At 36.3% G+C, this 13,640-nt stretch overlaps 1 protein-coding gene across 1 annotated transcript in view; it reads left to right on the forward strand.

Moving 5' to 3' along the window:
• Positions 1 to 13,640, forward strand: part of PKN2 (protein kinase N2) — a 54,362-nt gene that overhangs the window by 21,356 nt on the left and 19,366 nt on the right. Inside the window, 2 exon segments of the mRNA XM_033067435.2 lie at positions 2,566 to 2,866; positions 10,629 to 10,780. Coding sequence (XP_032923326.2) covers positions 2,566 to 2,866; positions 10,629 to 10,780 — 453 coding nt within the window.

The following is a 13,640-nucleotide window of genomic DNA, read 5'->3' on the forward strand; positions in this document are numbered from 1 at the left end:
CAAATTACTAATGATCATGGAGATTTAATTTCATTGAAGACTTACTAGGGACTGTGTCTGGAACAAGGACTCCAAAAACCTTTTTATGGAAGAATGCCGCATCACTTTAACAGATGGGATATGGGCTTGTAGAGGGATAAAAACCTCCCCTGTAACAAAATACATTTTTGTTCAATGGATGAACAATTAACTGAAGTCTCTTTGGTAAACCCCAGTGAATAATATTTCTGAATTATTTATATCGTAATAACATTGTTCTGTTTGAGAAGTGTACATTCTTGGCATAATTTTAGCAAACCTCAGGTGCTATTACAGCATAGAATAAAGGTTTTCTTTGGGGTTTAGGATGGGTTTTGGTGGTTTTGTTATTTGATTTGAGGTTTTTTACATTGCTTATTTGTCTTTCTCTGAATTTTAAAAAGTGTAATATCCTGCTTTAAGGAAGCAGATGATATATAAGTTTATTTCTAGAAAGCTTGCAGAACAGGCATGAATAATTGTGCTGTAAAAATACAGGCTTTTTATTTACAAATATTTTTTAAATCTTGTTTTAAAGGCAGAGTAGTAGCATACTAATCTTGATGTTCTTTTTTGACATCCTTAATTTTTATATGTTAGACAAACAAGGAAATCAAAGATCTTAATCTGATTTGGATATACTTACTACTTAAATAGTTTGCTGTACAGTTGTTATATCGATTTATTTTCAGTTTCAGTTTTCTCAAAACTAAACACATGGCAGATGGCTTCCTTCATTATGGATATGAACCTTTGTACTAGTTGCTCATTGCTATTGATTATTCTTTTTTTTAAAAATAATCCATTCTATTTTATGTGCCTGTATATGGAAACAATGTCATGTATTTCCTAGTACAGCTATTAATAGCCTCCCTACATATGCATAATTATTTATTTTAATCTGCACTGACAGAAAAGCACTCACAAGTGCACTTAAAGTAAATTTGCATGAGTTTTTTTTCCCTTTCATTTCTTACTCAGTTTGTCATTTCTAAATTGCTTACTTGCTCTCTTTTTTAGATAGTCAAATACTGTGGCAACATGGCACTTCTGACTACTTTGAATATTTAAGAATCTTTGAGTTGTTAACTTTTTGCACTCAGAGTAGAAGCTATGGGTAGAAAAATTTTAATGAGAGATTCAGGAAACTTGTGAAATAATCGTTGAGGACTAGTAGATTGGATCTTGCTGATGCAAGGCAGTATTTCTGGCATATACACAGTTTGAAATAGTTTGACCAACATTATTTGTTGACATGTAGATTCCAGCCACAACCTTTGTGACTCAAATTTTTTTGAAAACCAAGTTACTGTAGAGTATCTGTAGTGATTTTATATTCTGGACATTATTTGGTTTATTAGCTGGATGCTGTGCTCCTCAAACTCCCTCCAGAATGTTTTCTTCTACTGTTTACTGTGTTGATAAGTGATTTTATGACAAAAAGTTTCAACATTTTAATTATACCTTAAAATACCTTTCTGCCCACCCCCTTTTTCAGAATTCAAGGCAACTCAATCACAGTGTTTAAGAAAATTTTGGTCTTTTGGGTAGTTGCGTGCAAATCAGGCTAGACATGTATTAAATAAATTCTGAATTAGGATGGGATCAAATTCAAGTTCAGGAGAGCCCTTCTTTGGTCTTCACTCATTTACCTCTAGCTGAAATTTTTGGGACCTAATGTCTGCTCATTGTCCAGGGTCTGCATAAGGCACAGAAATCTTGTCACATATGTAATTAATTGTATATGAACTTCGCTGGTGCAGGTTCTATAATGTGCCCTTTGTGCTCTTCTCAGTGCTTTGTGAATATATAGTAGGCACAATTATCACCTCCTGTGTGCTGGGGGTCTGAAGAGTTTTCATCTCCTGCTCCCTTACTACACAACTCCTGTTGCATGACTGCAATTTTTTTTTTTCTTTTCAGCCTAGCTTGCCTGCGCAAGAAAGATCTGGTTTTTAAATCATTATTATTTTTAAAGTGAAAGGCTTTACTTGAAGGATTAAAAAAATAAAAAGACCTGGTAAATGTATTTCTAGTAACAACTTCACAGATCTTTATAGATATGTCAGTATTTCTTTAAACAACTGCAAACATCACTACATTATTTTTTTAAACAATCTTTAAAAGCAACCTATTATAAAGAATGTATAAAATTTCATCACAGATTATAATTATTAGAAGTTAGTCTTCCTTCCTCTATCCATCTTGTCTATTAAAACACAAATCTATAAAATTGCAAACATGACTCATTAGCTCTGAGGCATATAACTGCCAGGCAAGCAGCCATGACAAATCCAAAAGTATTTAAATCTCTTGGTGTTAAAAATAGGCATAGTAAAGATGTCACTCAATTTAAAATAAATCTGTTGTAAAATGTAGCTCCAGTTAACCCTGTGGTATTGTTGCTTTAGGTCAATATGAGTGTAACCCAAGGTTAGTGAATGACCTTACAGGGTTAACGTACGGGGACCTGAGTGCTGGGCTCTGTAAGTGTGTGTTGTCAGAAACAGTGTTGCCTGGTGATTACATTACTGTTTTTCTTCCTAGGGGGATGCCAAAGGTCTTGCAACCTATGAGAATTTGAGTACTGGCCAGAAGTTGGACTTCTCAGATACAATGGTACAGCAGAAGCTGGATGAAATAAAGGACCAAATCAAGCGAGAAATAAGAAAGGAACTTAAAATCAAGGAGGGAGCAGAGAACCTCAGGAAGGTCACAACGGATAAAAAGAACTTGGCATATGTGGACAACATTTTGAAAAAATCGAATAAGAAGTTAGAAGACTTGCATCATAAGTTACAGGAGCTAAATGCACACATTGTTGTAACAGATCTTGAAGATGTTGCAGGTACTATGCATTACTGTGAAATCAGTTTTTCTTTGTAGCAGAGATAAGCTCTCCCCATTTCACATGAAAAAATTGCTTTGTGAGTGAGCAAATCCATACCTGGTGAGCTTATTTATATATGTCTCTTTGTTGTGATTCACAAATCAATATCCAGTACCTTTGGGTTTTAAATTCTTTTCTGGGGAACAGTGTATTTTATGGACTACGAGTTCTTCACATGCAGTTCTTAGCATACTAAAATATTTTCTCAGTCACTGTAATGTTTCCTAGTAGCTTTTCACTGTGTGAAAGAAATTTTCATGAACTCTTCCAGTGACTTTCTGTGAATTGTGCTGTAGACATTAGTACTGATGCACCTTTTTATTCAATGTGGGCATTTATACTTAAATTTTTTGTTGGTTTTTGGTTCTTAAAACTTAACTTAGAAAATATCTGTTTTTCTGTTGTACTGTTATTTAATTTATCAGACATTTCTTACAGTGACATTTATTACAATTTGTTAAGTCTCCAATCTTTTCCACAGCAAAGCTACCATTTTAAAGACAATTTGAAATTGTTTTCGCAGGATGGCTGTAGTTAATGGTTTTAATTAGTATTTTCTGTGGCATGGCAGTGAGTCAGTACTAATTTTGAATGTATTTTAAAAAAAATACCCAGATTGGTATTTTAAGATGGAATGTTGTGAAAGTAAACAGTCCTCTTTCAGCTTTGTGGAGTGGCCTGGAAGATATTGCCGGCCTGGTGGTTTCACATTGCACAGACTCTTCTTGGCAAAAAGTTAATAATGTGCACAAGCCATTGAAGATTCCAGTGAATGCCAAGCCTAAGGAAGCTTGAGCAGCAGAATAAAAATCTGCATCATCCTTGTGATGAAAGGTTGGTTACAGTGAGAATTTAGGAAATGCTGGCAGGTGATGTCAGCAATTCATAGTTTGGCCCAGTGACATACTCCAAAGGTGTTCAAATGTTCATGGTGGCCTGTGCAGTTTCTTTTTGGCATTTGATCTGTGTGAGGATACAAGAGGTGGAGCAGGGACACAGCTGGAACTAGTGAGGCGAAGTGGTTGCTGCAGCATAAAATGGAAATGAATACAATAATGAATGCTTCTAGATAGCCATTGGGCTTTTGGTAGGCATGAAGCATTCTGTTCCATGTCAGCTTAGGTTTATGAAAATCTGCTTCAGTGTTGACAGAAGTGTGGCTTTTAAAGGAACAGGAAGAGTGGAACAGAAAAAGAATTGTATACAAACTGTGTATAGACCAAATATTAAAAATCTGTGCCGACGTAATTGGCAAAATTCATCTAGCAGTAGAACTTGAAAAGTGGATGAGCACAGTAATGAGCTCTTGTTGGAATGCTCCTTTCCAATGTAGCATTTTTAAAAGCCTTATCATAATGAGTTAATGAGCAATATTGTCATTGTGCATGTCTTGGATGCAGGAGAGAGATACCCAAAGGACAAAAGATCATGGTTGCTCTTACGTTCTTCTACATGGTTTTGATGCACACTAAACTTCTTAGGGCTGTGTTCTTAAATTCCATTCTGTTCTAGGTGTTAGTGGTAGATAGACTGTACAGTCTTAGTAATGGAAATATGACTTGTAAATTCTGTTGAGATCTTTATATTCTCTGTAAAGTATCACATCAGGTATTCCCATACAAGACTCATTTTAAGAGAATATTTTGCATAATCTTCTTGAGGAAAAAAAAAGTAATCTTTAATTCTGTTAATACATCTTTTTAGATAAAATATTTGGGAGCACCCATACTCCAAAGTTGAAGTGCTTGAGTTTTTGGTAATGTTTGCCTTGTAATTTAGGTGCTTGTCTTCCTTCTTCATTCATGGTCAGTAGTTCATGGAGGGGGAGCACTATGAGTAAACGTTGTCTGTCTTGAGACTAATGGCTACAAGTCATCTTGGTGATATTTTGATTTTCAATACTGAAGTCTTGGGCTTGGCTTAAGGCATTGGTGAACTTGGTCTTTGCAAAGAGATAAATAAAGTTGGTAATACAAAAGTTACAGCATGTACACGTGAATACACACACAGTATTGGAGAAGTACATAGATACATAACTCTAAAGGTCGCTGCCATCTGACATAAGATACCTCAGGTCACAGACGCCTCACTTCAGGGATTCTTGCTTTTGCTGAAATAGGCAATGCATTTAATAACTAGTTACTGGTGAATATGGGAGCTCCCCCAAAAAGTTCATTGTTTCCAGAGGTTATCTTTATTCATTGTTACTGCTTTTCGCTTCAGCTTGTGTTTGACCTTCTTCTGGTTACTTAGTAACAAGTTATTTAAAAAAGAGGAAATATATGCGAAATTTTTAGACTCCACAGATCATGAATGCTGAAAATAAGGTGAAGAGGGTTCAAGAGCTGTGGGAGTCAAGGTCTTTGTTCTCTTTGTGTACTTTAACACTTTTCAGTATTTAAGCCCTGTGTTTTCCCCTGTCTAACAGAATATACTGTGTAGGTTTTTTCAGGTTCTAGGTAGCAAAGTCAGAATTGAGATTCATTGAGCTGATCCCTTTGACTTGTCAGACCTGAACTCTAAAGATTTTTTGATTGTTCTGTTGACTGGTTGAGAGACCATTTTGGTAACTTAGAACAGTAGTTTAATCTTCCTTTGTTCCTGTATCTGAAAAGTGGGTGTGAACATGTATTTGCAAAGTGCTCCCAATTTAGAGCTGAGAAATACTATACAGGCTGTTGTGAATCTTTCTGTTGCTTACACTATCGAGCAGTAACTTCTATCACTTTAACAAACCACTAATTTATAATGTAACTGCTTTCTAATCAGCACGGTATAATCAATACATGTTTAAATCATTAAATGTGGCATTAATGAATCTACTGTAGAAAAATGTGTTTAAAAAACATTCCATTCCAAGCAAGTTTAGATGTTTTTATGGAAATTTGCCTAGAGCTGAAAGTTCACAATTATTTGAAGAATTGGTACTAAACTTTTACCAGGAAGTGCAGTTTGTCAAACAGCTTTATTACAGCATGTGAGGGTAGATTTGACAGCGAGTATGGGATTCAGAAACAACTTTTGGCATAACATAGGTGTACTTTTCCTTATAGGGATTGCTGATGAATCTAAGTTTGTTTTAGAAGTGAGACTTTGTACCCAAATCTGCCCTGTTGTGCAGTGTATTAGTCATACAAGGATGCAGAATTTAAAGATTTGTAGGTCAACACTTAAAAGTGCAACAGAATCCATCAACTTACAATGAGTAGGACAAGCCTAGCAACCATTACTCCTGAAAGTCTGAGAGATGAAATGTGTGACATGGGGATGATTACTTCTGCTTTATGTCTGTTTACTTCTAATATGTCTAGAAAACATACTTCTACACACTAGCAGATATTAAATTGGTGTTTTTGTGTTTGTGTCAAAAGTAGCAGTACAGGTTGTGGTTTCTGATATGACTCAGGGAAGTGTAAGACTGAAATAACTTACCTACAGGAAGTTACTGATTTAATTAGACATATAGCTAATACATAGAACATCTATAAATTGGGAAATTGGTCTGTTTCATAGGGCTGAAGTTAGGGGGGATAGAGAGGTGCAATGAGAGGGAAACCTTTGAGCGAATTGATAAAACTGGAGAAAACATGGAGAAAATGAACTCAAAGACAAGTTCATGCCTTTTCTTCCATCCTCCTAATTGATATGGAAGCCATCCACTTTACATCAGATTTGGCTGTAGGCGTTGCCAAGAAAATAAATTATTTTGTTTAAGAATATGTTTAGCTGACTGTTTGGGGGATTTCTTTGTTCTTACAAGTGACTATCTAGGTTAATCTGTTGGACACCAAAGTGTCCACATAAGACCAATTACTGGAAACTGGTAGAGCCAGCAACCAAACTGATAATAGGTAGTGACTTTTTAGACAGCAGACTCCACCTACAAGCTCATATCCATAGGAATTTCATGGCAACTTTTTGGAATCTCAGTATAGAATAATATTATTGATGCAATTTGAAACAATATCCTGTCACTTCTTCAGTAGTTAAAATTAGTTGTTACCAAATGGAAATTCAATTGAATTTGTGAAGTTTACAGGAGGTCATTGCTGGATTTCTAAATGTCCACTGCTGCCTTGGACCTACTGATGACTTAATTCAAGTGCTGATCCAACCTTCTGACTCCCTGCGAAAAGCCTGACAATGCATCTTTCTTCCTCCTTTCAGCAATGCCTAAATGCATTGCAGGTATTTGTGCTGGGTATGTCACCAATGAGGCTAACTTCAATTAAATATCCTCCAATAAGATTAAAATGAACTATTTACCAAAGGGTAAATAGTTGTTAATTGAAATGCTGTAATTGAGTACTTAAGCAGCACGCTGCAGTACCATCTGGGAACCTAAATTCAGAAAGTTATGTGGGATCCTAGATTTCACACTGAGCTTACTGAGGAAATAGCATATGTAGCATCTGGGGAGGAGATCCCAAAGGAATGAGCAGCAGTTTCAGAAGAGTAGAGTTACGTAACTACTCTTTATAAATATAATTTAGATGGCAGTGATGGTAAAAGGCAATTTAGAATGCAAGAAGTTTTTGCTGGTGAGCACTATACAAACTCAAACTGAAAAGCTTTTCAGAAGATCACAGTTCAGGTAAGCATTTCAGACTGAAAACTGCTATTGTCCCTATGTAATAATTATATAACTATTTAAAAAATCATCCCTATTAATTTATTTTGAGTCTGGTGAGTATATTTTTAGGAAAACATGATTTTTGAGGTGCTGGGGAAGGAGCACTGCAGCTCTCCCAGCAGCCTGGAGGTGTGCTAACAAGCTGCACAACACTCACTAGTATTAAGCAACAACATTCATAGTTGTTCAGCATAATAAGATATCTATTTTCTTGAAGTCAAGTTTACTTAATAGTCACTGTCAGGAATATTTGGGCCTAGGAGTCTGAACCTGTATCCCAGCAAAGCCCTTGCTGTCTGATGCAAAGCTGTACTTGAATGTGTCTGAAATGGCAAGTCTTGTACTGCCCTTATTAACCAACAAATGGGGCAAACTGGAGAATAATCTCTTCTGTTCCCCAGTCCCCAGTGAAATATCCATTTGCTATTAGTACTTAATTCTTGTTTAACTTCAGGCCTATACATAAATCCCATTGATTGCAATTACCTGGATGAATTTATTACTTGTTTGTACTATGAAGATAACTAAATGCCTTCAGAGGAGATTTGACCCCCTCTGTAAAGTGCTTTACACAAACTAATCTGAGATAACTAGCCATGCAAAGTCATTACAACCTTCCAGAACAAAGACAAAAGGAAACAGCTAATACAGATGTAGCTTGTAGTGTTGCTGCTAAGACTGTCAATGCTTTCTGTAATAGAACCGGTTTGTCTGGCTGATTTAAAAATTAATCTGAATTCTATAAGAAGCTGCCTCGAGCTGCTTACTGAGTAGTAATGGGGAGGCTGGTTGGGGGGATGGTAGAAGGAGTCCCTTGGAAAGCATCTCTGAAAAGCTATTGTTAGGGGTTTTTTTCTTAAAAACATAATATGTTAAGAAACATGTTGTTCCATATTGGGAGCTTAGTTAGCAGCTATTATGCCTCTAGGCAAAAATTACTTCTTCCTAGCAATTAGTCCCTATTGCAGAAAAAGTTTCCTTTGCTATTAGTTATTAACAAAGCATATAGTACAACAATTTTAACTAAGTAGTAGAGGGTAGGTTACACCCACAAGTACAGACCAACTCTTGAGATGACCCAGGTAAGTGGTGTGGTTACGCCTTCACAGCAGAGACATGCAAAGGCAGATAATAACAGCTGCCTGGGCAGCCTGAAACATGGTATCTTTAATTAGTCCTTAACTCGCAGCTTGAGTGTTGTTCTAATGCAAAGAAAGGCTGCTGGTGTAGATCTTTAAAAGCTGTGAACACAGACTGCAGGAGCCCCACAGCCTTCACGGGGATCATCAGAGGGCCAGGATCTTTAAGTGGTAGAGGCTTGCATCATATATCTAAAGCTGGTAAATATTTATTTATATGATGAATCTACTTTTCAAGGAGACTTGGCACTGTGACTTTCAAGTTCATGTTTGCTCTAATTTTGAATAGATTATTAGATGAGGATTAGTTGAAAGTGAAGACATTAGTGATAGGAAAGCATTTTGTTAATCTATGTTTTACTAATAACAGATTTAAGGTAAAGCTGTTCAAGTACAGTTCCACAGAGCAACCAAGCTAAAACATTGAGGAGAGGATCAACGACTAAACAGCTGAGGAGTAATGCAGATCTGTTTTTTTAATTTCTTTTTTTTAGCATTTGGTATTTTCTGCCCTACCTTTAAGTAGTGAGGATGCAGTAAGAGTCTTGAAGTGGCTTGAAGAGTGAATTAGCAGCAGAGGAAATTAAAACTCCTTACATGAAATCTGTATGTAGCCTCGACAAAGACTGCAATTTAAGAGGAAATTGCCCAGCAAACTTGAAAGCAAAATGTATTAAATCTCCAAAAGTAGTTACCAGAAGCCTTTACAGAAGAAATATGAAATGGCAGATAAGACATCTCCCCTTGACACCTCATAAGTAAAAATTTGTAAGATACTACTGTACTGCCTGTGTTTTCTGGTAATTGAGGATTTCAGGAACTTGATTCCTCATCCTAGTTTTAATACAAGGAAGATTATTACTATTTGAAAAAAGATTGTAACTGTTTTCAGTAAATAATATGTTCCAAGAATCCAGTGCCATTTGTCCCTAGAGAACATAATCTCTCAGTTGTTGGGGTAGAAAAAAAATTTTTTTTTTAATTATTACAGTAGAAGTAATTTGTCTTGTTTTACCAAAAGGTTGGAAGAGAAGTCATTGGGGCTGTTAGGGAAGAAGATAGTTAGCTCTAAGGACAGATGTGCTGGAAATAGTCCAGTGGCCACTTACTTTCAGTTTACTAACAGTTCATGTTGCAGAAGCTGAAATATGAAGTTATTTAATAGACTGGTTATGAAAAGTTAAGGAGTTTGACTTTATAATTTAATTGGTAAAATTAACTTGCATTCCATGAAATTCATCCAACAAGAGGGAGACCCAAACACAACAATGTTGTTAAATGAAAAAACCTTCTCCTTCCCATAGATTAGTCCATTTTTCAGTAACCTGTGTACCTATATATCCAGTTATCCCAGATTTCTTTATGATTGCAGAGCAGAAAACATTCAGCTTTACAATCAGAAAAAAAGGCTTATTTTATCTGTTCTTAATTTTGGCATAAACAATGTCTGCAGTATTCACACTCAAGTGGATGAGGATCTACTCAAGGGCTGTATTCAGGCAGTGCTCATTAGTATCTACTACTATTATCCAGGTTTGCTGTTAAAACACTTTGATTTCAAATCAGGAGTGTAAGAAAGCTTAATGGAAAACTGCATTTTTTAATTGAATCAAGATGTTGTAGAAGAATTAAAACTCATTTGAAATAAAAATAGGCTCAGCTGCAAACCTGCCTGTTTGCCCACTCCCGGAAGTGATTCATGTGAATTAGGACATGTGTAGGAGTCACAGGGCTTTCGGGAGGCTTTTCATGTTAAGGCGCATTTGCAGTGCTGTTGCAAAGTAGCTCTGGACAGGAGGGTCACTCTTAATTCTCAAGTATGATGTTCCAGTTCTGTTTAACCTGTAACTCCATAGAATAGAGTGTAAGGTGGGTTTTGGGGGGAGTGGTTTGGGTGTTTTCTTCCTGTTTTCTTTCTGCATGCTTATATGTTACCTTTAATTCACAGATTGTCCTAGCACTCCTGATACTCCAAATAGCGATCCTCGGTTTTCTACAAACAACAGATTGATGGCCTTAAAGAAGCAGTTGGATATAGAACTGAAGGTAAAACAGGGAGCAGAAAATATGATACAGATGTACTCAAATGGCTCTTCAAAGGTAAGGTTTTGGAATGCTTAAAGATCATGAAATGAATATGGGTTTTCACATTGCTGTAATGTAACTGTACAATGTATAAACAATATGCAACTTCAATTTTTAGTTTGGGCTATATTTTTCTTAAACAGTTACATCAGGTCTGCTTCAAATTACTATACCATTTTTTGTTGTGGTTTGATAGCCACAGAAATGATCGTTTTATCAGTTTGTGCAGATGCAGTTCAACCTAAATAATAAATCCGGCTTACTAAATTTAGTACATCTAGTAATCTTTGACCATGTGGGATTCACTTAGCAGCAAAGCTTGGTAGGACTGATTGGTGTCTGGTGTTTTTCCTAGCTCCACTCAAAAAAAAAAAATAAGATCCATTAGTTTTACATTGTAATGTGCATGATAATTACAACAAAGGCAGTATTGCCAAGTCTGTTCTGAGGTGTCATCTAGTTGTAGTTAGCAGTAAAAAGATCAGTGCCAAAAGCTTCAATAGGATGTGTGTAGTATTCTGATAGAGATGTCATAACCTGCATTGATACACATACACATAAAATACACATTGAAATAATTTCTTTTTATCAAAATGTGGTAATCTAGAGGTAGCAGCTGACAGAATAAAGTGAAATTAAAAATAAAGCCACACTTACTATTATATCTGAGTTACTATTCTCTCTTGCTAGCATCAGAATTTTTCCAAGGAGGTGGAGTGTTTGCTAACCTCTGTTCAACTTATTACATATTCTTTTCTGTGTAATAAAATTCATCATAATCTAAGGATGCCTCAATTCAAGGGAAAGACAATCCAAACCTTTGAAATGAAAGAAAACAAAACAAGATTTAAAAAGTCAACAAAACCAAATCCAAACACAAAACTAACACAAACCCCCCACTAACAACACATTTTGGGGAGTATAAGGCAGTCATAGTTCTCAAATGAGAAAAAAGGGAGGGAAAGATCCTCTACTTACTTTTCATTCATTACTTATGAGCTGTTCTTTTCATTTACTTTTACTAAATCATTAAGGAGATTAATTTCCAGACTAAGGGGAAACACAAGAGTAGATCTAAGAAATAATGTGTAGTGGCTTGGTTAGATGTTTTTGTCCAGACAGTAGTAAGTAGAATCGAAATGTTTTAAGATTTTTAGCTGAGCCAACACCTCTCTGGTCAGTAAACTTACTAAAAAGAAGTGTTTGGCTAGAAGAATAGGAATCTGGGAATTACATTGCTACCCCTTAAAACGGATTTTAACCAGCAACTGTTGGAAAGGAACTTCATGTTTTTGACTGAATTTGGGCTAGGTGTTGGTGGAGGGGGAGTTTGTGACTGCCTACTGCATGACTTCCTTACACCTTGAAAAAAATAGCAGGGAGCACTGCTTTCTTCCAGCAAATGAGTTTAGACTCAATGGACCAGAGGTGCCATCGAGTTCCTCCTGTCCCAGGTAGCCTTATCTGAAAGTGACTGTAACGTACTAGCTGGGGGCAAATAGAAGAAATATCTGACTAAGGTCCTGGGAATGCTGTCCATCCACCACAGTCCCTCAGCTCCTTGGAGTCTACATCCTCTGGGGCCATGTACTTAACATCAGGTACACTTAAAACTAATAATTAGCTGACCCAAATGGATCAAAAGATGTACATGAAGTAGGTTTCTAATAAACCCTTGGTAAGTGACCTTATAACAGGCTGAAAAACTTAACTAAACATTGAGGATGTAATATTAGACATTTGTAGCAGGCTTTGATCAGGCTAGGTAGAGAAGATAAATTCTGGTTTGCTTTAGATTGAGGCATGTAATTAAAATCTATGATTGAATCTTGTATTTGCGATTGGTAAATGCTTAAATGAGCCTACCAGATGGGGACTATATAGTAACTGGGCTGGAGAGAGCACGCTGGAAAGCACAAAAGCATTGCCAGCCACTTCAGCAAACAGGATGGAAATGGTGGGTATTCATTCTTTTTTTTTTTTGCCTTTCTCAGCAGTGAGTTAGTTTGGCAGGTTTGAACTGTAGACTTGAGGATGCAGAGCTTAAAAGAATCCAAGCATCTGGATGGAGTGGGCAAAAGGGGCAGAAAATCCCCAGTTTGAATCCAATCCCAGTAATCCAGTAGTTCTTTAAAAAGTAGCCATAGGACCGTCTCTAAACATATTACACTCATTTGTGACCTTTCTTCAAGTGTACTGTATGATCTAATTTCAAATCTGTTGTATTATTTTGAGACCTAAATTTAACGGAGGGAGGTTATAATCTGTTTTCTAAAAATGAAAAAGCAGGCTGTTAATAAACCCATCATCTCATGGGAAGCTTTTCCCTTTGTGCTTTACTTGCTTCAGTAACATTTAGCTCAACCTATTTGGACTTAAACATTCTGAGATAAGGATCATCTTTCCTTGGATGTGTGTAGGTTCTCTGAGATCCCATGACAGCTTTGCAGATCAGTTTTACAGGCACTGTCAGTTCTTCTGTACTCAGAAGATGCATTGAAATACTTTGTATTCAGCCTCCAACACTAAGAGAACTGCTGAGCATTACACATTCATTTTGATTCTGAAGATGTGATCTTCTGTGTCTTTAAAATGTAAGGATATCTCTGTAATGCTGGATTGCCTCCACTCTACACATTGAAGGGCTAATGTTGCTCCTGAGCAAGAAAATCCATTCCAGTAAGAGACTGTGAGGGATAATCAAGAGCAGCAAGATCAAAAATAAGATAAAAGTGAAGATACAGAGGAAGAAACACTTCCAGCATATTTATATATCAGAATGATGCACGGATAAGGTTTAATACAGGATTTTAGAGTGACTTGTAATCTGTTACTTAAATCCTATACCCTGCCAAAGTCAGTGATTACTCCAAAA

The sequence above is a fragment of the Catharus ustulatus genome, chromosome 9, assembly GCF_009819885.2.
Source record: "Catharus ustulatus isolate bCatUst1 chromosome 9, bCatUst1.pri.v2, whole genome shotgun sequence".
In the NCBI taxonomy this organism is placed as follows: domain Eukaryota; kingdom Metazoa; phylum Chordata; class Aves; order Passeriformes; family Turdidae; genus Catharus; species Catharus ustulatus.